Source organism: Notechis scutatus, chromosome 2, assembly GCF_049901735.1.
Source record: "Notechis scutatus isolate UNSWTSFEM ecotype Mainland chromosome 2, rNotScu1.2, whole genome shotgun sequence".
NCBI lineage: Eukaryota > Metazoa > Chordata > Lepidosauria > Squamata > Elapidae > Notechis > Notechis scutatus.
Genome location: NC_142010.1, coordinates 181,799,025 through 181,824,604, shown reverse-complemented (window position 1 = coordinate 181,824,604; position 25,580 = coordinate 181,799,025). Strand labels below are relative to the sequence as shown.

The 25,580-nt window shown below is 38.6% G+C and overlaps 1 protein-coding gene across 9 annotated transcripts in view; it reads right to left on the bottom strand.

Annotated features, from left to right (window-relative positions):
- Nucleotides 1-1,805: 1,805 nt before the first annotated feature.
- PALM2AKAP2 (PALM2 and AKAP2 fusion) overlaps nucleotides 1,806-25,580 on the bottom strand; it is a 248,614-nt gene continuing 224,839 nt past the window's right edge. For 6 of the 9 annotated variants that reach the window (XM_087957561.1, XM_087957563.1, XM_087957562.1 and 3 more), the window contains 3 exons: nucleotides 12,251-12,429; nucleotides 9,265-9,303; nucleotides 1,806-4,954 (listed from right to left, as the gene is read on the bottom strand). In XM_087957561.1, coding sequence (XP_087813687.1) covers nucleotides 4,862-4,954; nucleotides 9,265-9,303; nucleotides 12,251-12,429 — 311 coding nt within the window. In that variant the 3' untranslated portion in view covers nucleotides 1,806-4,861. The remainder of the gene's footprint in view (nucleotides 4,955-9,264; nucleotides 9,304-12,250; nucleotides 12,430-25,580) is intronic. The other 3 variants (XM_026672319.2, XM_026672323.2, XM_026672320.2) reach the window with 2 other exon arrangements.

Below are 25,580 nucleotides of genomic sequence, written 5' to 3'. Positions count from 1 at the left end.
AGAGATAAAGGATAGAGTATAATTAAAGAAAGATTCTGCAAGAGTACATAAGATAGTATTGTAGTATTTGCATTTTAAATAGTCTATTGGAATATTATAAGATTTAGCAAAATATTAAAATGTTTAATAATGATAGATCTCAATATTTAATAAAATATTAAAGAGAATGTGTAAAATGATTAATGTTTAGTTATAGCTTAATTCGTTATTGTTTTAATGTTATTATAAATTTACTATTTCATTTTCTTATTTTAAAATAATGTATTAAGTAGAATTAGAATGGAAATTATATATTTAACTATATTATAAATTTATTATTTTTATTTTAAAATGCAACATGTAGAATGTACTAAGGCAGAATCAGAACGGAAATTATGTATTACTTTAAGTGTTACTTTAGGGGAAAGATAGAAAGGCATCACACTTTAAAAGTGATTACAGGGGAAATTTTTTTGTTAAAGAGAAGAGATAAATAGATAATTGGAAAAGAACGGACAAAAGATACAAGTATAATGATTTTAAAATAAGATGAAATAAACAAAATATAATTAAGAGAGTGAAAAGAAGGAAGAAGTTATATAGAAAATATAGAATGGTAAATAAGATAAGAATGGTATATAAGGTGAGCATGAATTTGATTTAGGTCTGTAAAAAAAGATGTAACCCAGGGCTAAGCCACTTTTCAAAAGAAGTTTTATGTTTTGTGTTTTGGTTAGCTATGTTTGATTGAGAATTAATAAAACCTTGGAGGAATAAAACTAAAGGGAGAAATAATGAGAAATTTGGAAAAGACATGTACAAATGATAATTAAGAAGGTTTTATGTTTTTATGTCTTGTTTTATGTTTTGTATTTTGTGTGTTCATGTTTGATTGAGAATTAATAAAATCTTGATAGAAAGAAATATAATTGAATAAAAATGAAGGGAGAAACAATGAGAAATTCGGAAAAGATATATAGGTGTTTAAATGGAAATGTGATAATTTGGAACTATGCTGTATAAATGTTTATATTTGATTGAGAATTAATAAAATCTTGATAGAAAGAAATATAATTGAATAAAAGTGAAGGGAGAAATAATGAGAAATTTGGAAAAGATATATATGTGCTTAAATGCAGTGATCCCCAACCTTTTTTATGCCACGGCCCGGTACCGGCATCAGCTGGGCGCCGCGGCCCGGTACCGGCATCAGCTGGGCGCCGCCATCTTTTATGATGAAAAGTGCTTCCGGACCTCACCGAAGCTTTTCATCAAAATGCGGGCCTGTGTGATTCGAGAAATGGCTTTCTACCGGAAAAGCTCACTCTTTTGATGAAAAAGTGCTTCCGGTGAGCTTTCTACCGAAAGCTCACCGGAAGCACTTTTCATCAAAAGATGGCGGCGAGCAAACCAGCGGCCCGGTAGGACTTGTTCCACGGACCGGGACCGGTCCGTGGACCGGTGGTTGGGGACCCCTGCTTAAATGGAAATGTGATAATGTGGAACTATGCTTTAAAAAATAATGTTTTATTTGCCTTGTTAAAACTTATAAGTAATTTTTTTAGAAAGGAGGTTTTATGCCTTTATGTCCTATGTTTTGTTTGTCTTTAAAAAATCAATAAAATTTGTTTAAAAAAAAAGAAAAAGGGCATGCCCACTCACAGCAGTTCAGAATAGTAAGTCATCAGAACTAAAATCTAAAGGAAACAGCATAGGAGTAGGGTTCTTTTTCCCCCTCTTACCAAGTCTCTCTCTCTCCCTCCAATGCCAGATGCTGACCTCTCTGTGGCTGTTGCAAAGGGAAAAAGAAATTGAGACAACTAAAAGACACTTGTGAAATCATTTTTATTTATATATGTAGAAAATGGGGGTTTCCTGAACAACAACACTTTTGTCCTTCATGCTAAGTTGACAACAAACTAAAAAGGGGGGCACAAATTACTCAGTTCCAAGCAAATAATTGTCTTTGGTTTTATTTATTTTTTCCACTATAAACCCACACTTTTGCAAAAGAGTTGTAATGAAGTAGAGGTGGTTATGTTTATTCTCCTCATTTGTTTTTGATCTTAACAGAGCATATTGCATGTCTAGGACAAATAATTCTTCATAAACCTGAGAATGTTCACCTCATTGTAAAGAATACATACTTCAGGAGTTAAAACACATACACACACATACAAATCAGCTCGATTGTATAGACAGTTTGTGTTCAAGGCTTGAAAATAAAATACTGAAGATATTAATGGGTCATTGGTGGCCATTGTTCTGATTTGGACAGCCTTCTACTCTTTCGTTTTCTTGGTTACTGTGCCCACCGCTTTTCTCCACATGCCTATTTCAACTCATATATATGCCTTGAATTATTCTTTCCTATGCTTCATTAAAAACCCTGAATTTGCTTAGCAAATAAGACGGATAAATTCAGTACATTTAAATACCAAGTGCTCCTATGGAAATCAATGATTGCATCCCAAACTTTCGGAAATTTTTTAAAAAGAATCAAATTATTGGGAATTATTTATGTAAAACATATTCCAACTGTAGAATTGGTATTTGGGGTTACAAAATCTGCAGATACCACCGTAGATCTGTTACATCTGCTTATGGATTTATAGTAAATTGAGTAAGACGCTAACTTGGTTTGTAAGCCAGCAATGGAAGATATGCATGCAAATAAAAATCTCTACTGTTGCAGCTATGGCAGATTAAAGCAATTATTACATACATGCAAGTCCAAATGTTATTGCTGGCCATAAAAGGTCAAAACACATGGCTGGGAGATTTGGATTAGAAATTCTGAAGATTGTGGTACATATAAGCAAGATCACTTGATCTCTCAACCTTTCTACATTTTGTTTTGGTGTGTCCCACAAAGACAAGGTTCTCTCCAAGGCTGTGTGATAACCCTAATTTATATATACCATTAATAGTTGGTAAAACTGTAAATATGTTCCTTGTCTTCTAAATTCAAATACCAGAAATATACAAAAATTCTGCTCACAATATGAAACATCTGGAAAGTAAAATGTATACATGACTGCTTGTTGGTTTTTCCTTTAAAAATAGGCAATGGTAATTTTATTTTTAAGATTCATATAACATTCTTTCCATTGCCTAAAATATTATCTACTCTAGTTTAGAAATTATGGATTTCCAATACTCCACTGCATTCCCTGATCAAAGAATATTCTGGCAGCTCTTAATACTCTGGCAAGAATAAATACCATTTTTCTTTTCTAAATATCAGATTATAAAACTGTTCAATATGTTTTGAAATAGCAACTCATGCAAATACCATACTGGGTCAGCTTTGTTATTACAAATACTGCAGCGGCTTAGTGCCATATTAGATCCCTTTTCATAAAAAAGAAAAGAAAAAAAAAGAAATGTTTATACCCCTAGAGCTGACAAACAGCTTTGGAGAAAATAATCTGTACAACCAAATCTCTACGATCCTGTTTTTCCAATTTACACATACAGAAATTATGCACACACATCTCCTATTCCTTTGTTGAGAGTTTGCAATCTACACTTGAACTAAAGATGCTCCATTATTTTTAGTTTTGAAAACACAATTGGAACAGCAAAAATAATCCTTTGGCCCCAATCTTTGTCTCTGACTCCTCTCTCTACTACCTTCTACAACTTTCATTTTCTGGAAATGCAAAACATTCCTCCTCATGCTGTAATAATACTAAGGTAAGACATTTATATAGTATAAATATAGTTAAAGATATAACTATTTTTCTTTCATATTTTTCTATTTATCAATCTGCTGAATATCAATTATTGCTTTAGTAAAAAATACTCGAAACATTTTCAAACTTCTGATTACCGTTCTACCTCAGTGTGATTGTTCCTTACTGATTTTATTATATATTCCCTCTTTTGGTATCTAATACTTGTAGCCTATTAAGCACAAATGATAATACAAATACACATTGAGGCCAACCTCATAACTGCAAGCATACAAGCCACTAGAATTAAGATATTCTGGTTTGGCATTTCTTTCTATATCTTCTAACCTATCTATAGAATGTGCAGCAATATTAAAGGAATTGTATGAAGCATACTGATTATGAAAAAAAACAAACCCCAACAACTCCAGGATGGCAAGTTTGCAACAACACCCAAGAACACATACAAGAAAAACATAAACCATCTGCCATCTCTCCATACTTTCCAAAGTATTAGTAAAAACAATACATTGCATTTATGGCTAAATATATGGATTGTACATTCACATTTGCAAATTAACAGCCTCTTTAAAAAGAAACAGTTACGTAGACTCCAAGAGCCTCACCAGATTCTTTCAAAATAGCAAAAATCAAATGTTTTCCCCCACCCCCTCACTATGTTATACCTAGGATATAACAGAATAATAGACCCCTTAGAAATGCCACTTATGTGTTGTAAAACCCAAGCTTGAAGAAAGTTGAAATTGTTCATATCCAGAAGTGCCATCTTGTGGTCAAAAGGTATATAATCCAGATTCTTCCTATTCCGAGTATAAGGGAAGCAGACATTGTGAAGGACCCCATGTTTCACTTCTATTCACTCGGACATATATTCACCTGAATGATCAATGCTGCAGTTTCTTCTAACTAGAGATGATGACGACTCCATGACTATTGTCTGCTTCTTCAGTTGCTTCAGAGGGGAAAGCATGTCTTATTACAATTCTGCGTTGTGTTTATGCATGTAATATATATGAACGGATCCTGCTCTCTAGTATGTATTGCAGAGACTTGTATGTTTGTAATAAATACCAGATTAAAATGCTGTAACCATTTTTAAAAAATTAAAACTTTCCCCTCCCCTCTTATTTGGTATCCTGGTCTCTGCAATAAAAAAAAAAAGTTCTGAGATTTTGCCAGAAAGTCTATTCATTTTCTTCCTGGTTAGCATATATGCCAGCTTCCCACCGCAATGCTAGCGCACTCTTCCGACGATTAACTCTAGTAGCCTCAAGGACCTGGGGAGGGAGAGGAGAAAAAGAAAGAAAACATCATTTATTTTATTGCCTTTGTCCATTCTGGACAAAACTACAAAGACAGCCAATGAAAAGTTATATGCAATTCAAATGTTTCCAATGACATACCTCACCACCTTTTGCATTTTTTTACTCATTGAGAAAAAAAATATATCAGCATAGCTGCAGCCAAAACCAAATGAAATGCTTAACTGAAACAGTGATTGCAAAACATCCAGCTGTGATGCTTAAGTTTAAGCACATCAATGAAAACACCACTACATGCAGAGAAAACATAAAAATAGCTGGTGAAGCATAATCTGAGCGCAAAAGACATGTGGGCAGTACAGTTGCTATGGCCTGTTCAATAGAAAACTATACCCAAAAATCTAACTAATGCAAAGGACTTTTCCCTTTTATTTTCTTCTCTCTGAGCCACTCATCCCAAACCTCATCCCAAGCGCTTATGTAAATCATTTTGCAAAAAACTGTGACAATTGTATTCAATAGTTGCAGAGAAAAACTGAGATTACTATTATACCTGTGTGTACTTTAGATGAGAGATGGAAATTTCCTAGTGCTGTTAATCTCCACCTTTCTGCTGTGTATCTCAAGCAGAGTTGCATTACAGAAGTGACTTGGGTACTTAGTATATACTTTTGGCACATGTGCTGTATCATATAACACAGAACATCCATTTCTGTATGACTGACATGGATAGGATTGAGAGAGCCACTTTGGGAAGACTGCCACTTAAGTTGCAAGAGAGTTTAAAACAGAATTATTGAAAAAAATGCCAAAGAAATTATTCAATTAATCAAAGGAGCAAGTTAGAGCCTCTGAAATATTTGTGTGGGTTTAGGATACAGTTGAAAAGTTATGATAGGCTGGTGGTACAAAATGACTTGCATCTCACAAGGACTGATAAAATATATTTCACCAAAGGAAGGCAAGCTCATTCAGATTTAAACTAAATCCTATGTAGAAATCACAAACAAAAATCATTTTAGATAGGTTAAATATATTCACAGCTATATGAAAACCTAAGGGAATAACTTAGTCACCTTGGGGTGGGTGGATAAAATAAGTAAAAAAATAACAACATTAATACTGATACTGAATTCCCAATTAAGGAGGAGAAGTAGTAGAAGTATTGCACAGATACATCATAGAAGTGAGTGGATGAAGCAGAATATTTTGATCACAAATTTCTGGTGAGGAAATTCACTTCCAGGTATATGCTCCCAGAACTTTTGTCAGTTCAAAAGGCACTGTAACTGTGAGGTCCCTGGCGCTTTCAGAGCTTGATGATTTTCTTGCAGAAGGCACTGATGATGTTATCAAGTTTGGTAATAAAACATCTACAAGAAAACCACTAAGCTCAGAGAGTCCCAAGGACCCCACAGTTCAACTTTAAGCTACAAATATTCTTTTCTATCAGCACTCGTGACTGCACTGCATTATTCCTATTATTTTTTCCTAGAAAAACGAAGCAGGAGGAAAAGAGCGGCAAAACTCTTAAAATGAGGCAAGATGATTTTGCAGCAATACTTTTTTTTTTTTTTCTGTGAAGGCCTCTAGAATTATGGAACTGGTTACATGAATTCATAGAGAAGTTTCGGCCAGTTCCTCAACCCTGTTTCTTATACCTTGTGTTGTACATTGATTGACTTTGTAATATTGCTGGTAAGAGAGTAAATCCTGGAACTAGCTAAAGGAATATCAGCATTGCTAAGCACTTCTATGTAGTCACATATTTGGTCTACGCACAACATTTTTTGGCCTTCTTTAAATTTATTGGGCTTACTTTTTTTTATCATTGATACTCTCTTTACACAGAATCAAACAGAGAAACAGTTGGATGAGGATGTCAGGTTATGATCTCCCAAGTAAAAATATACATTTACAAAAGAGTTCAGTCACTATTTCCTAGCCCAACCCAGGAAACCTGGGTTGTCGCGATGAGAAAAAACAAAGAGGACACTAAATATGCTATTTTTTGTTCTCAGGGGAAAGTTGACCTGTAAACCTAGTTTATTATCCTGATATAAAATGGGTTGCTCTTTGGGTGTGTGTGTGTGTGTGTGGTGGATTTCCAATCCCCTTTCCCCTAAAATACTTATATTATATAGCAAAGGTTAACAAGAGATTTCAGGCTCTAATTCTGTGCCCCATTTTCAGGCAGTAAACCCAACTCCAACCTATGGGATTTATTTTGGGGTATATATGTACAGTATAAACTACATCATACAGGTGTTCAGTTAGTATGGCAGCTGTTTCCTATGCTATGCCATCCAGCTTATCACGTCTCCAATCTTCTCTGAACCAGCAGCTTTTGCTAGACTTTGAAGCAGAAGAGCACATAGAAATGCGATCAAGAAAATTGCTGGCCAAACTCTTCATTGCAATAAACTCTCATAGAAAATCAGTATCCATCTCCATGATATTCTTAGAGATTCCATCCAATATCACAGAGACAATGAGTCAACATGTATATTGATAATGATCCATACCTGCTGTTTGAGACCTCTATATTAATTCCTATCTGCACACTCAAAATGTTCCCTTCCACAAAGTGCAACACTTGCTGGCTCCTTCTTGTTGTGTGTGTGTGTGTGTGTGTGTGTGTGTGTGTGTGTGTGTGTTTAAATCATTAAAGGTTGTCTGTAATTTTTTTTAAAAAATTTGGGCTTCCTGCTAATTTTCCTCTATCTCCTAAGCCACAAAACCACACGCAGGTATTTATTTGGCAAAACAAAAATAAAAAACCACACAGGATCTTGGGACGCTGAGGACATATAACATGAAAACGTAAGATTTTTTGTTGAAATCAGCCGCCAGGGAAGGAAGATTGAGGAAAAAAATGCTATAGTGGGCCAATTATGATGAATCAATAATGTGATATTTCAGTTGAAGAATAGAATTATGTCTTTCAGATGTATTGGGATTGAAATCCCTGAATCCCCATTAGCCACGCTGCTTGGAGATTCAGGAAATTGCTGTTCCGACATACCCAGAGTGATAAATTAGGGAGGTGCCATTAGTTTAACATGACACCTTCAGCAGGCTTGAAGCCAGGTTTCAGCACTGTTGCCAAGAAGCATAACTCTTTCATAACATAATTAGGTATTATGGGCTGATCATAGGGAAGACATCCATGTTACAAAATCAATCTGTAATTCAAGCCTGGAAAGTGTTTCTATATACAGATAGTCCTCGACTTACAACAGTTTGTTTAAGTGACTGTTCAAAGTTATAGGTACTGAATAAAGTTCACTTATGACCATTTTTCACACTTACAACTGTTACAGCTTCCCCACGGTCATGTGATCAAAACTCAGATGCTTGGCAACTGACTCATGTCTATGACGGCTGCAGTATCCCGGGTCATGTGATTCCCTTTGGCGACCTTCTGACAAGCACATTCAATGGGGAAGCCAGATTATCTTAACAACCAGGTTACTAACTTAAGAACTGCAGTGATTCACTTAACAAACATGGCAAGAAAAGTCATATAATGGGGCAAAACTCACTTAATGAATGTCTCATTTAGCAACAGAAATTTTAGCCTCAATTGTGGTCATAAATCGAGGATTACCCCACTTTTTGTGCTTCCTTAAGAAGGAACCCTAAAATGGCAGATAGATACCATTTCTCACTGAAGTTTTGTGAAAGGTCTGGTTTTGATTCTTTTCAAATTCCCTTGTATGGTTGGAATATAAACTCGAGAGATTTAATCTTACTTATTTAATCAGTGTATATAGATCACTGCAATTATGAATTTAGGACATTTGTAAAGTATTGATAATAAAGTTAAAACAACACCAAACAAAGACAAAAGCAACCAGATAACAATACAACGGCTGTAAGATGTCAGAGAAACCACAAAAGCCTCTTAGATTTTAGAGGAATGCTGTTCCTGGACAGCAATGGAAAAGGCCATCTCTGGAGTCCCATCAGATGGCACCGTTTTACGGGTTGAACCTGAAGTATATCAGTCCTGCCCAAACTTACCAGGTGGGCAGAAACAATGGGAGAAAGATAACCTGGTGGTTATCCAAGGTGTAAGCCTATGGATTTAGCAGGAACTCCCAAAAGCAGTGCTAGGTGTCATCCAGCTGATAGTCTAGGTGTGGGGAAATTATGGGAAAAAATGATGGCTTCTAGTTTCAAATATTCCTCCAACAAATAAGCAGCGGGAAGCAAACTATAGCAGCATGCAAACACTGAAAAACTCTCAAAGTCTCATGCAAAAGAAGAAGAAGAAAAATAAATAAGCAAAGTGCTCAACAGGACAAACATTTGAAAAGTACCTCAGAAGTAACCTTGTTAGACAGTAATTTATAGTTGTACTAGCAGAAAGAGAAAAGACTCTCATTAGTGTGCAAAGAACAGAGAAAGAGAATGATGCTTATCATGAACTGAAAATGGGTACCTATCTCTGAATTTCTCATTAAGGCAGTTTACCTGTTAAAAACTTGCTAAGCAAAATAGGCAATTTAAGAACAACAGCATAAGCTGCATGTTACTTGCAACTGTGCCCACTTATATATATAATTCTTCTTTTGCAAATTAAGGATTTCCCAAATCTTATGATCTAAAGACTTTACCGTTTCCCTTAGATAACAAAAATCTTTCCCTTTAACAAATGGAGATATTTGAAATGGATAATACTTTGCCAATAAAAAAGAACTGGTTACTTACCTTTAATTAAAGATCATGTGAATTTATACATATGAGTTTTGTGCCTGCACAAGCCCCCATTTAGAATTTTCTATAGCTTAGACAAATGTTGGCTCTCTCTATGAATCACATATGATTAGCACATATGATCACTGCTCAAGTCCCTCTCCAAGGGAGATGAGCCATTAAGAAATATGAAATATAATACATATAAATAAACCAATCCCTCTCTCATCTCCTTTTCTTTACAATACAGGCAGTCTTTGGGTTGCAAACACTCATTTAGGTCCTGTTTAACTTTGTGATGGGGGACTTATGACAGCTTCATGACAATATCCATGCGATCATGTAGTCATGATCTTGCCATCCAGCTCATGAGTATGAACTTTGCAGCTAGCCATGATCAAGCAACTGCAATTTCTGACATTCCCTGCTGGCTTCCCACAAGCAAAGTCAAAGGGAAAGACGGCAGGAAGTCGGAAGTCACAGTCATGGTTATCGCATAATGACCCGTGTGGTCCTCGCTTAAGGACAGCAATAGGGACTGCCAAAATTGCCTTCACTAAGCAGTACATCATGCTTTATGACCATCCCTTAGAGATGGTAATTCTGGTCCCTATTGCTGTCATAACCCAAGGGCTACTTGTGTAGCAAAGTTTTGAGATGTAGCTTGATGACATGAGAAACCAAAGGTCAAGTTGTATGAATTCAACAATGGCTGCCAGAAAAATTAAGAGTGTAGCTAATTTCCTCTTTGCCCTGGACGCTGTGATTTATACATACTGACCAGTTCCTTGCTGATTATGTACAGAAGAGATTGGTATTTGTGGATCGACAGGAGAGAGTCATAATCTCAAAATGGAGGAGTAGATGATCCATAATCTCAGCTGTCATTCAGCAAAGAACAATGGGAAAGCAAGCTCTTGGTGGTGACCTATCATGGGATTTTGCTTCTAAGATCTGCTTCAAATCTTCAGCAGGAGTCAAAGGGCACTTAACGGTTTAGCTCAGAGAGGCTATAGAGGTATCAATGTGTCTAACAGAGGAAGAGAACCCATGACGGCAGGGTTTTTTTTTTAAGAAGGCTTTAGCTACTTATTAGATCATTGTCCTTGTACCAATGATAACAAGGTACTCTAAGGATTACATCAGTAGGAGATGAAGATTCTGAATAGAGTCAGACAATATAATTTCTGGGTCCAAAGGGTTTCTAAACAGGGTAAGGACCTTAGAAAAGCAAAAGGACATAAATAGAGGAGCTGTAGTGGCCTTAGAACTGGCTTCCTTAGGACTCGGTTCATCCTCGTTTACAAACGAGTGATTATAAAAAGCCTGGCAGTAGGAGCCTGGCAGTGTGAGGCTCTCTCTGTCTATCATGCCCTGGTTACCTCCCAAATGGGCTGCTGTAATACACTCCACATGGGCCTGTCCTTGAAGAGTAGAAGCAGTGGTGCATCAACCGATAAGCAGACTAAGCATGAGCTTAGGGCACCAGGCCCAACGAGGGCACCACAAAAACTCTTACCTAGCCTAAGCTTGGCTTCATTTGTACAGTATGTACTAAGGAGGGGGGGCACCAAGATTTGTCAGTGCTTAGGGCATCAGTGAGCCTTAATCTGCCACTGGTCAGAAGCTACAGCTGGTGTCAAATGTGGTGTTGCAAGCTGTGTATGTTACATCTCTGCTCTGCATGCTGCACTGGCTATCGGGGTTGCTTCAAAGTGCAATTCAAGATGTTGGTAATGACTTACGAAGCCCAACATGGCCTGGGCCTGGGATATTTGGGGGCCACCTCTCCTCAAATATATCTACCCATCTAATCAGATTCAGAAGGCAAGGCATCCTTCTGGCGATTAAAGGAATGTCATCTGATAAGACCCAGGAAGGAAGCCTTTTGTGATGGGACGCCCTACCTGTGGAAATGTGAATACATTTCCTGGGACTCAGATTGACATCGATTCTTCAATCTTCAGGAAAGGCTAAATTGATTGCATTAAAATTAGGTATTTTCTCCCTCAAAAAGCTTTGTGGAAAAACTCATTTCCTGATATATTTCTCATTACTGCTAGCTTGGTAATTCTACAATTTCTGATTGTACCAAATATTGTCCAGCCTTCCTTGATCTCAGTGAAAGAAGTGCTTGCAAGAAAGAGAGAGAGAGAGAGAGAGAGAGAGAGAGAGAGAGAGACCAAAGTTTTCACAATGCAGCTCAATACATCTACATCTACCCAGTACCCAGCCCCAATCCATGGGAAACAAAACTCATTTCAGAGCCGATGTTTCTACAAGTATGGATTTCTATCTCTTACTCTTCACTGCCTTTCCCCCATTAATGTCTCCCTCACCATTTGTAGAGAGTTGCTGTAGAAAGGATATTCTGTTGGCCCCTGGTTATTCTGCTCCTAGCAATCTGGACAGTCTCGTATGCAAACCGCAATGCATGCGCCCTTTAAAATAAATTGAGTTTTCCCCCCTCTTCGATTTTCCTGTGCAGTTTTTGCTTATTGCCTTTGTGCACCAAATTCTCGGAAGGCAATTAATAAAAGTTTAAGGATTGTTTCCTCCCTGAAGTGTGCATGTAGAAGAAATGGCAAGGGAGAAACGGAATATGCTTACGCTGTTCTCATCCATCCTCTCCCGCCTTTTGGTTTTGTGACTTTCATAGTCTTCCATAAGGGTCTGCATCAGGTTCTTGGCTCTTTGGGATCCTCCTGATTCATCTGATGCGGAGCTGGGATGCAAGGGGGGGCCTTCACCAGTTGGAGATGGAGGTGGTTTGATCTTCTCTATTTTACCTGCAAAGACCCAATCAAAATATCCTTCTCTAGGCAACAGGTTTGAAAAGAGAGTCTGAAAACATACGCCTAACTTCCCAAACAAAGGAGCATTTAAGCAGGGTGGGCAGCAGAGGTTATTACGAATGAGAAAGCGTGATGCATCTTAAAAAGGATCATGTTTTTTAAAAAAATTGTCTACAGATGTTCAAACTGGGGCCAGTAACTAGAGCAGAGGTCTCCAAACTTGGCAACTTGAAGACTTATGGACTTCAACTCCCAGAATTCCTCAGCCAGCATAGCTGGATTCACTTAACAACTGTGATTCATTTTACAACTGCAGTGATTTGCTTAACAACCATGGCAGAAAAGGCATAAACTCATATAACTGTCTTGCTTAACAATGGAAATTCTGGTCCCAGTTGTGGCCATAAGTTGAGGACTACCTGAACAGTATTAGATTCAGGGCTGCATTTCTGTTCTCCTTTAAGATGCTTCACTGCTTCCTGATTTTAGTAGACTAAAAGCAAAAGAGCAGAAGGCGCATGAGAAGAAGTCACTCTATAGTTTGTTATTCTCTCATACATACTGATTTTTAAAAATGCTATTGGTAAGGTTGTCCATATTAACCATATCCTCTGAGAAACACCGGTGAAGATAAGTCTTCTGAAATTACAATTTGATGCATGTTACACAGAGTCAAACCTGGGCAGCATTTGGGGTGAAAGGCCATCAGCAAATTCCAGGGTACAGGCTAGACTGGTAAAAAATAAATCCCACTAAAAGGTAAAGGCAGACTACTTGCACACTGTTGCCAAGAAAACTACTTGTATATGTCCATACAATCAGCAGTTGTTTGACATCAAAGAAGTCTTTACTTCAAATTCTGAAACAGGGCCAGTAAGGCATTAGCAGTAGAAGTAAATTCAAAAGTTCATCAGCCAAACAATTAACTACACACACAAAAAAATGAACAACTTTTCTAACTATAATCCTAAACTTCAACAATAACTTCATTTAAATGCACTTTCTCACTATCATCTAATGAGTGATAGTACATAAAAGGCTTGCTTCCTTCAGATGAAGAGTTTCATACAAAACAATCTGTCGAAGAGTTTGATCCAACAGTCACAATCAGCACTTTGATTTATACCCCCAAATAGATTAGTAGCCAATGAAGCTGTTGTAACCGGGGAGTCACATTTTTTCCATATAAATGGTTCAGGAAATAATAGTAATACCACTTATATACTGCTCCATAGTTTTTACAGCACTCTCTGGATCATTTAAAATGTCAGCATATTGCCCCCAACAATCTGGGTCTTCGTTTTATCCACCTTGGAAGGATGGAAGGATGAATCAATCTTAAGCCGGCCAGGATCAAACTCCAGACTGTAGGCAGAGTTAGCCTGCAATACTGCATTCTAACTACTGCGCCGCCACCACTGTCACCTGAATTAATATTTGGATCAAGTAATCTGAATGCGTTTGTTAGATATAGAGTGCTCCAGTAGGCCAAAACTAAATACCTGTATCTACACATTAAAGGTTAACTGGAATCTGATCCTCAATGCATCTGATTTCTTCATATTATACCAGCACTACAGAATTTATAATGTAATTTCAAGACTCAAATATATTTCTTTGTTTGATTAAACTGTTAAACATAAAAAAATCACCCCAACATATATTTAAATAATAATGGTTTTGGTTAATGCTTAACTCTGAAATACAAGAGAAAATAAATGTTTTCCATTCCTACTTTCCTAAATGATGATCTCTTTAATTATCATGGACAGGAAAACACTGAAGTATATTTCTATATCCCCATAAGAACAGCTATGGACACAAACTGTTTTGTGTTAAAACCATTAAAACAATGTCCTTTCTGTGCATGTAGTATGCAAAAAAAAAAACTAGAGATTTCAGTCAAGGAACAAAAATTATGGTACTATTACCACTAGAGGTCAGAGATGCAGCAGAAGCTCTACTTAGAATAAGTAGGTAATTTATTCTGAAAACAAAATATTACTGACATGGCTTTAGCTAATATATTGCTTTTCTGAGCCAAATAGAAAAGTCACATTACCATGATCTAAAGCTTTACACTCTATGGATGAAACTTATTAAAAACTTATCAAAACCTGATATCTGGGCCTGATTTGTATAGCAAAAACTAATCAGGAATCTGGTAGCACATTTTGTGGACAACAATTATAGCCTCTGGATTCTATATAGGATGAACAGATTTTATATGAAAGAATTAATGGACATTTGGAATCGAATGCAGGACCAAATTCCAATAATCATGGCTCACTGCAGTTGTTATTTTTTCAGAGGAATTTCCCTTCAGAAAATAGTGGGAAGAATGCCTACAGACAGAAGAATGTACTCATATGTATTCATTATAAGAAAGGAGGAGAAAATTATAATCATGCATAGGTAATAGATGACGTAAGCATGAATATTCAAAATTAGCAAGCCTCACGTTATCCCCAGGGCATCTGTTGTTACTATCCTCAAGAAAGAGTTATTGTCTTAATAACAAGAAACATATTGGTTGCATTGCCATAGCAGTTTTAATAAAATGTACTAAGAAAGGAGAAAGTTAAGGTTGCCCCATGCATTCCTTTTATGTTTCTATCTTACCAACATGCTCCCACTCCTCCAACAACTAGTTTTCATCACAATTCTTCTCCTTTTTGATTTTTTTGGTGGAGAAAATCTGTATGTGAAAGGACAGGATTTAGCCTTACACTCTTCTGGAAACAATTACTGAAAAGACCTAATGGCAGCCAGAAGAGCTAGGAAATCTAGATCCAGATTTTGCAACCAATCTGTCCCAGGTAGCCACAAAGTAAGCCAATTTCACAGATTGCTGAGGCTTGTTCTGTAGGTCACTTTGCCAGATCCCTTACATCTTGCACAGTGTAGTGCAGGGGTGTCAAACTCACGCCGTCATGGCGGCGTCACATGATGTATCAGGACTCCCCCCCCCCTGCTAAACCGGGCATGGGCGTGGCCAGCACGTGATGCATGCGGGCTGTGGGCTAGGACTTTGACAGCCCTGGTGTGGTGGTTTTACTTTCAAGGAATTGTCAATTAGGCTAAAACAACACAAACCGGAAAATTCCTCACAGCCATGGGCTATTCTGAATAGCATAAAGTCAATGGCCAACCTGTTTTGCAAGATGGTTGTTTTTAGCTGTTCCTGTTTCCTCATTTAGGAGAATGTTTGATACAGGTAGTCCTTGACTTATGGCCACAATTGAGCCTAAAATTCCTGTTGTTAAATGAGACATTGGTTAAGCGAGTTTTGCTCCCATTTTACAACTTTTCTTGTCACAGTTGTTAAGCGAATCACTTCAGTTGATAAGTTAATAACCTACTTGTTAAGTGAATCTGACTTCCCCATTGACTTCGCTTGTCAGAAGGTCACAAAAGGGGATCATATGACGCCGGGACACAGCAAAGGTCATAAAGATGAACCTGTTGACAAGCATCTGGGAGCAAGGTATCTTTAGCTCTTTCCCTCTTAAAAGTGCTTAATGAGATAAGAGTATTTATATACTCTTATACTCATTATACTGTTTCCTTTTATGGAGAGTACAACAAAAAGTAAGAAATAGTATGTCATAGAAATTAAGAAGAGAAGGAAACTTAGCCAAAACAGTATCCAGCATTCCTTTCTATATTCTATTCTTGAAAACCTTGTTTTACTATGTACATATCCGTATATGAATTTATACACTGCCTTTTACTCTTTAAACTTCCATCTCTTTCTTTTATTCTCATCAAGTCCATCCAACCATGTCTTTTTCATTTGACTTCTTCCTTTTTACTCACTCATTCTTCCATCATGTTTTACAAATCAGTTCTCATTCACTCTGTGTTCAACCATCTCAACATACTTCATAATGGTCGTTCACTTTTATATTCAATCATATTCACTCAGCACCTACTTATCTCTTTTTACCCCTCACCTTTAAAGTACTATTTCTCTGCATTCAGCTTAACGTTGTGATGTTTCTCCTGACATACACATGATTCATTTCCAAATAACAAATAATCACTCTTACCCACAACCATTTTCACTTCTTTTGACAGTGATTTCTCACAATATATCACATAGTAATGCCTTTCTACTAGTATTTGCAGTCATAACCTTTATCAGTTAATCAGTCAATATTCCACTAAAGCAGATAAATATGTTTACTAGCTCTAGTTATGTGTGTGTGTGTGTGTGTGTCTGTCTGTCTGTCTGTCTATTTATAACTTGTAATTGCATAAGTCCAGTTTTATGACCATTTTTCACAGCTACAACCATCTCCACAGCATCTCCATGATCAGGTGATCACAATTAAGAGCCTGGCAACTGGTTCATACTTATGACCATTTGCCCCAAGGTCATGTGATCCCCTTTTGTAACCTTCTGACATGCCAAGTCAATAGGGAAGCCAGATTCATTTAACAACCAAGTTACTAACTTAACAACTGCAGTGATTCACTTAACAACTGTGGCAAGAAAGGTTGTAAAATGGGGCAAAACTCACTTAACAAATTCCTCACTTAGAGAGAAATTTTGGGCTCAATTGTGGTCGTAAGTTGAGGACTACCTGTACTATGGGCATGCCTGGAGTAAAACCTAGTTTCTGTACTTGCAAAAACGCTGGGTAAAATATGCAAAATCTATAGATTGAATTGAGATGAGAGGTACCAAAATCCATTTTTCAGTGCTGAGGTAATTTTGAACAGTCACTCAATGAACTGTTGCAAGTCGAGGACTACCTGTATTCATACTATTGAAACCACACTCTTTAATTTAGGAATCACTTTCTACATTTTTGCCTGCACTATACCAATCAGGAGGTATGGGTTGGCTACTCCTGCAAGATTATCAGAACCTGCATTCACATATGGATGAATAGTTGTTTGAGAGACATGTGTCCAACAGTTGATCACTTAATACCTGAGATATACTGTACCTCTTGAAAAGCCAAGGTGAGAAGGTTTTGATCTTAATTTTTTTTTAAACTAAAATGAGTCACCATTAAATGAACTAATCACTGTCCTTTAAAAGTAAAATGTACAATCCAGTCATCTTTACAATATAAGAAGAAATTTAAGATTTTTTTTACAAAAAATTTATGACTAGCTAGTATTTACTACAAGACTTCCAATAAACAGAAAGGGAGTGTTCCAAGATTTTCACTGGTCGATATTCAATTATAAAAGATGCAAGACTAAGGGACTTATGTCTGACTGAGCAAGTTCTTACAGATGCTAAAGCTGCATTCTCTGAATATAGATTTAGCTGTGTCATAATTTGTAGAGATCCTCAATTCCATTCTAGTTTTACAAACTAAAACAGAAGACTATAGAGAAAGCAATAATGAAAACAGGTTGCTTCTGAGTTACTAGATATTAAATGCCTTTAATCCACACCCATGTTACAAAATCCACAATGCAGACAAATACAGTATATTTATTGCATGTTGACAATGCAAGGGGATTTTCTCAGGGGTGAGATTCAATTTTTTTAACAACTGGTTCTGTGGGTGTGGCTAGGTGGGCAAGGCCATGTGACTGGGTGGGGGGTGGCTTCTTCTTTTTCTTTTGCAGCCCCTCCCCCACGTGCTCCTTTTTGCCTCCTGGGCCTCAGGGAAGCCTCCTGGGCGAAGCAGTAAGACAGCTAGGGGGATCCCGGCATAGCTGATCATCGGAACAGCTGATCATCGGGAGGGGGAAAAAAAGGAACATCTTAAGGAGTGACTGGGTGGGGGAGAACACAGTCAGCTATGTCGGGCATGCACGCGATGTCATGCATGCACGATAAGGACTGAATGGGTGAGAAGGGGAGAGGGGAGAGAGGCGGGGTCAGTCAAGGGCACGATTTGCCGGTTCTCCAAACTGCTCAGAATCAATACAACCAGTTCTACAGAACTGGTCCGAACTGGTAGAATCCCACCCGTGTATTTTCTGCTTGAAATCAAGGATGTTGGTTCTGAGATTACTGATACAGGTAGTCTCTACTTACAAGAGTTCACTTAGTGACCATTCAGAGTTACAACGGCACTGAATAAATGGCTTATGGCCATTTTTCACACTTACGACCTTTATACCATCTCCATGTCCACATAATCAAATTTCAGAAGTTTGGCAACTGACTCATATGCATGATGGTTACAGTGTCCTGGGGTCATGTGATCCCCTTTTGCGACCTTCTGACAAGCAAAGTCAATGAGGAATCATAACAACTTAACAATCGTTTTACTAACTTAACTGCAGTGATTGTGTCAAATGTGGCAAGAAAGGTCATAATTCCAAATTCACTTAACAAACGTCTCACTTAGCAACAGAAATTTTGGCCTCAATTGTGGTTGAAAGTCGAGGACTACCTGTACATTGTTCTTAATTTGAGAAGAAATAGAAAATGGATCTAGGAAAGCAAGTAAAATATGGAGTCCCGGATTTCAGTTGCATAAATCTAGATGAACATGATGCAGAAGCAGAGTCTTCTACTAGTTATCTGGATTATTTGAGATCTGATCTGATAGTACTGGTAAGACAAGAACCCATATTTCTTTGCTCCTTATTCTCCTCCATGCTGCATCGAGAGCCCAGGATGGGTTGACTCCTTCCTATGATGTCATTTAGCTGAGTCTGTACTAAGATATAAAAGCCAGCCCCTGGAAGAGACCCCAGCTTTTGACTCAGCTCCTTTCACTCAATAGCTGTGTCTCTGAAAGCTTCTGTTAGATAACACTCACCAGCGATCTTCAGTGCCGTTTTTCCTCGTTTCAAGCAGCCCCCAGGATCTGGGCAGCTGCTCTTCCAGGAGAACAGGGCTCTCTCTCTCCCTCCTGCAAGGTTGGGAGCAGCGTTGCCAGAGCGCTGTTCAGGCATGTTGGGCAGCGTCTGTAGACCTCCCCCACGCCTGCAGTTTGAGCGGTCATAAAAAGCGATCGGCAAACCGACACCAGCGTCAGCCAGCTGATCGTGTGGCCAGAGGCTGCCCTTTCCTTTGCTGACTTCACTCGGGGCTCTTTATAGCCCAAGGAGAAATTCTTCAATCTCGGAGCCTGTTTCCCATAGTCAGCTGCCATCTTGTATTGAAGCCTTCCACCACGAGGTGAGTGGCCATTTTGTAAGCCCGGGGGCCAATTTATACCCTAAGGGGCTTAATACAAAAAATTTACAAACAATTTCTTTCCATCGTAAGAGCTTAAATTGCCCAGGTCACCAGATTCTTCACCAGGTTTCCTTGCCAGGGAGCGGAGGGGACCAATGCCCTTCGGTGCAGATGGCCCAAAAGTCTCCTCTATGCCTTTCCCCCGCTCCCATCATTCCGGCAGTAATTTGGAAGATGTTGGAGGACACCCTATTGGCCAAGGACGCCTTGGTTTGCGGACCTGGTCAACCTGTCGGTGGCTTCTCCTTGGAGGATCCCACCCCATCTAATCTCCTTTCATCAGGGGATTCTGCTCCACCCGGAGCCCCAGTGGCTCAAGCTGACCATGTGGCACTTGAGCGGCAGCGGCTAGAGGTGGCTTCCTGAAAGGGTCATCATCACTATCCTGGCATCTCGCAAACCTCCCACAAGGCACATCTATGATGCCACCTGGAAGGCCCTTCCCGATGGTGCCTTAGGGAGGGTCTCTCTCTCCCGCTTTAGCCCAGTTGGCAGAAGTTCTTAGATTCCTTCAGCATGATCTGGAGAAAGGTTTGGCCCTCAACACCTTACACAGGCAGGTTGAGGCCCTCTCCTCGGTTCTTTCATGGGGTTCGTTTCCTTCCTTATCCCATCACCCTTCAGTCAGGAGGTTTTCGAAAGGGGCTTCCAACCTGCACCCTCCTGTGGTTCACAGGTATCCTTCCTGGAATCTTCATGTGGTCCTTTATGCCCTTACAAAGCCCCCCTTTGAACCCCTTAGAACATTGTCTCTCCGTTTCCTGACTCTGAAGGTAGTGTTCCCCGTTTCCATCACTTCAGCCAGGCGGGTATCCGAGTTCTCTGCTCTTTCCATCAGACAGGACCTTTGTTCCTTTCACGATGATAGGGTTGTCCTCAGTCTGGACCCCTCATTTATTCCAAGGGTTAACACCTGTTTCACAGGTCCCAGGACATTATGTTGCCTGGCTTCTGCCCCCTCCCGCACCATAACTTAGAGCAGCAGTGACACTCGCTAGGCGTAGGTAGGGCTCTTAGAATATACATTAAGCGCACTTCCTCCTTCAGGAAGTCTGAAGCCATTTTGTTTCCTTTTCCCTTCTCACTTGGGGCACAAGGCCTCTTCTACTATTAGCAGGTGGGTCAGATCTTGCTTTGAGCAGGCCTACAAAGCTGCGGCCCTTCTGGTTCCTCGAGGTCTGACGGCGCACTCTACCCGAAACGCGGCCACTTCAGCTGCCTGGGCGACCCAAGCACCCTTGGAGGAGATCTGTCGTGCGGCCATGTGGACATCTCTGTCTCCTTTCATCAGATACTACCGTCTGGATGTCTTTGCCTCGGCAACTGCAGCCTTCGGCAGACGGGTGCTTCAACGAGTGGTTCAACAGTCGGTTTGATGAGCCGGACAAGGACCCACCCGTGGACATGCAAGCTTTGGTATGTCCCACGCTGGGCTCTCGATGCAGCATGGAGAATGGGCATTGGTAGAAGTTACCCTGAACGCCCTTTCTATCTATGCTGCAAGAGAGCCCAGCCCCTCCCTTGATTCGTCCGGAGAGGGTAAGTCATATTTCTGTATTCATTTGTGCTTTCAGAGACACCTTTCAGCCTGTCAAGTATCTTCGCCAAAACTGGGGTCTCTTCTTAGTACAGACTCAGCTAAATGACGTCATAGGAAGGAGTCAACCCATCCTGGGCTCTCTCGCAGCATAGATAGAAAGGGCGTTCAGGGTAACTTCTACCAATGCCCATTTTAACATGCTTAATATGGAATAGGCACCTTACACCAACATATAGAAGCACAATGTACAGTAAAAAAAAGAATTACCTTACATGCCTGGCCCAACCACTGGATGGAGCAAGGTGCCTATGAAATGTCTGAAATATTTCACCTATGAAAGTGACATAATATCAAATGACATAACTATTGTTTTTGAGACTTAATTAATCCTTTATTACAAGTATTTCTACATCAATTTTCATTTTTTAAATTTAAATCCTACAGTGCTATGATTCTATGCAGAACTCTCAAACTTCCAGGCCTCTGGCAGAGGACCCACGATTGAGAAACATGCTGCATATATACACCATGGTGGTGAGAAGGAATTGTTTGAAATCTATATATTTATTCAATATATTCACCAAGTGACTGTTAATGTCCATTCCCAAGGCCTTTAGATCCCTCTTGGAGATACATCCTTATATCGCAGCTGTGGTCTTCCTCTAGAGATATTAACAGCTGGGAAACCTTGACCTCTGATCGTTTCAGCTTGGAGGCTAAAGACGCAGCATGGCCTTCTCCAATTCGAAGAGACACTCATTCGGCAGGCTGAGGCAAAGAAGCAGTCCCGGGACCAGCAAAATCTGGGAACTGGACAGGGGACAGCTTGTATCAGTCCTCAGCGTGGAAGGAATTGTCACTCTCGAATTGGCCTTTTTAGCCACACTAGATGCTGTTTTAGGACTTCTTTTCAGAGCATGATACCATAGTCTTTTGAGGATGGCAATGAATCACCATGTGACTATGGGCAATTAACAAAATTTAACAAGAACAATTGCGATAATAAAAATAAAATAAAATGCAGAGCAGCTGAGAATAAATCATATATTATAATTGCTCAAATAACTGAGAAACAGGTCCCTGCACACAATTAGGGACTTGGTTCCGGACACAGCGTTCCAGGTCTTTTAAGAACTTTTGAAATGCAAGCAGGACCAGAGCCATCCTGATCTCCAGAGGAAAAAGGGGAAATTCATATTTGTTTTACTTATTTTTTTTTAATCCAGATTTTATATCGCTCTCTTCAAATGGGATTTGAAATGCCAGCTACCTTTATTTAAAAAATAACTTTGTAGGAATCTGAGCAAGCAAAGTAAAATAGTTTTAAGCTAGGATGGGAGTGATTTGGCTTGTTTTCTGCATATATGATGTTCCCTGTGACAAGCTGAATTAATTTAAAACGTTATGTATTTCTTTTGCAAAACCCTTTACTGTCACTATATTTAAAATTTTCTCATTTAATTGTCTTCAATTGACAACTATGTAAAATGTTTCTCCATTTACTTTGATTTCTTTCTTCTCTTCCTCCCTTTTTTTGGAATTTAAAAAAGTTAAAATTTATGTGATTAACTTATACAAAGTTTTATACAATATATTGTACTTAGAACTTCATAATAGGAATAGTCTATGACTATAATATATGCAATATATGGTGCATGTGTCTGTGTGTCTACAAACACCCACCATATGAATTTTGATGGGCTTCTGGAGAAGCAGCCCAACTATTTGAATTCCTAAGCAGCAATTCCTATCATTTGCTTTTTAACCTCTATTTTAACTTTTAAATACAAAATTGTCTTGGCATGTAGGCTGAAGTGGGTAGTTGTAAAAATACTGCAGAGGAAAGCAATGGCAAACCACATTCACTCTGTTGCCAAGAAAACCACATTGGTATGTCTACAAAATTACATGACATTTTGTCAGGAAGGAATTCAGGGTGTGTATTCTACTTTTTTTTTTCTAATTTGGAGAAATTCTCATTGCATTCAAGGTCATAAGGGTCTTGCCTCAGAGACAGATAGAGATCACAACTGCAGGGACACACACATATGCTGAGCAAAAGCAAAAGAGAAAGCAGCAACCTGTTTTCTGTCTTTCTAAAGCAACTGCTTTTTCATTAATATTAACAGCGTATGTCGTGAAAGCAGGATAAGAGAAAGCTGCAACTGCCATGAAGCATCAGTCATATCCTGTAAGAAACTTCATAGTGTTCACAGATGAGACATCTGGTACAGATGGCTTTATACCTCACTGAAAACTGTGGAAAGACCTGTGCAGAACAAAATACGGGTCTCTTAATCTCAAACATTAAGTGGCAAAGATATGTGGGTGGCTGTGATAGCATGAAGAGTATAATATAAATATGTGGTCCAACATGAATCAAGCATTGGGAAATTAAAGAAAGAGTAATCAAAACGATCAAGTATTGACATAATAATGAGTCTAAAATATCCAATATGTTTGAGCTACATATTGTTCTTCATCAGGCAATTCTCCTTACCATTAATATCAAAGCTTGAAATTCAGAGTTCCTCTTGTAATGATTTCTAGAAATGTTCAGTGATACGGCGTACACATTCCTGTTCCCTGTTTTTATAGCAGGCTTCACATTTTCAGAACTGGATGTTATCTATTCAGTCAAGTCCCAACTCTTGGCAATTCTATGGGCCAGATCTTTCCACATCTTCCGAAATAATGCAAGATTAGAGGATGTGGAGAGACCTGGCCCTCAACTGATACTGGTTTTTTTTTTATTTATGTCAAGCTCTAGCTAACTAGAATAGGTCCAGTTTAAAATAAAATCTACTACTGGATTTCTCATGGACACATTTAGACTTCTGAAAAAGTATTATGATCAACATCGGAAGAGGACAGTGTTGTGGTCCGCCAGTAGCCAGTGGAGCTGGAGGCAGATGCAGACAGTGAGGAGGTTGGGGAAGAACATGGGCCAGTCCTAGAGTCTGGGAAAAGCTCTGATGAGTGGTCTGCGCCAGAGGCAGAAATGGGGCCAGAGCCGTCTGACAGTTATCATCTGCCTTCAGAGTCGGAGATCAGTGGGGCAGAAGAACAGCTGGAGCCTGTTCCTGATGTGTGCATGCGCAGAGCTGTTAGGAGAAGGGAACAGTTAAGGAACAAGGGTTGACTTGGGAATAAAAGCACAGGTGGACAGTGAATGGCCCCTCCCATAGGGAATAAATAGGAGCGAAAGGGGAGTGGTGTTTGCAGGAGACAATTAGTTCGTTTAATGAGTGTGAAGATTTGTTTATGTGAGTTCGTGACTCACAGAGACTCCTTGCCAAGTATTTCCTTGTACAGCGTTGTGCTTGGAAGCTATTGGCACAATAACTCTCCAAGCCTGATAATGTCTGTGGTTGCAATTCACCCTTGAAAGACTTTTTGCAGGGACTTTGCTGGATGTGAACGATAGGAATTCACATTAGCCAAATAAAAAGGGGTTTGGTTGGGACAAGGAGTCTGTTTCATGATTTTGTGAAGCCTAGGTCAGAACAGACAGGCATAAAGGTAAGTGGGATGAATACTAGAAAAAGTTAGTATTTACAGTACTATCTGCAGATATTAAATTCCTATTAATTAGACAAAACTAATTTATTTCAATTAGTTTTAGACCTACACAGATATTATTTTTCCCATCATTTTCAAAAATTGACTTATTTCTCCCCATAAAAATGGGGAGTACATGTTTATAAACCAAGGAGCTAGAAAAGATACTATTTCATAGTCACTCAACAACAAGAAAATATAAACCTTAAAGAGAACATACAATTCTTAAAAAAAATTATGACAATTCTCTGGTTGCTTCCAGTTGGGACTTTTGGCATAAAATTAATCTTGTTTATTATGGGACTTTCATGGAAAATTCAAAGTTGTATCAATCTTCTCATATCAGACCTTATCTCTATTTTGCCTGTTTTTTTTAATGTTTCTGTCTAAATGAAATAAATCAAATAAGAAATACTGATTTTCAAATGTTGTTTGGTAGACTTATGCTCCTCAAACATAAGAGGAGAACCCAGTTTCAGTGAGAAGTCAATAATCTATTGTTAAATATATTTATATTTCCAGGTTCAGGTCTCAAAACAAGAATGTCCAAGGAATTTGTAAATAGCCTACATAGTAAGAGTCATTTAGCCTCCAACACATACACAGATCTTATAGAAGTAATGCAGGATCCTTTCTTTTTTCTATAAGCTCCCACAACATAGAGCTTTGTGGTTATAATACATAGATGCATCATCATCATCATATTTGTTACTTTGTTTTCCTCTTTTATGTCATATTTTACGTAGACCACTGTGATCTTCCATATCATCTGGGTGTATGAGCAATCCAATTTTCCTTTCCAATTGTATATTGATATTTATCAGTGTTCACCCTTGAAGTGCACAAAGTTTTTCAGGATGTCCAAAAATACTGACTCAG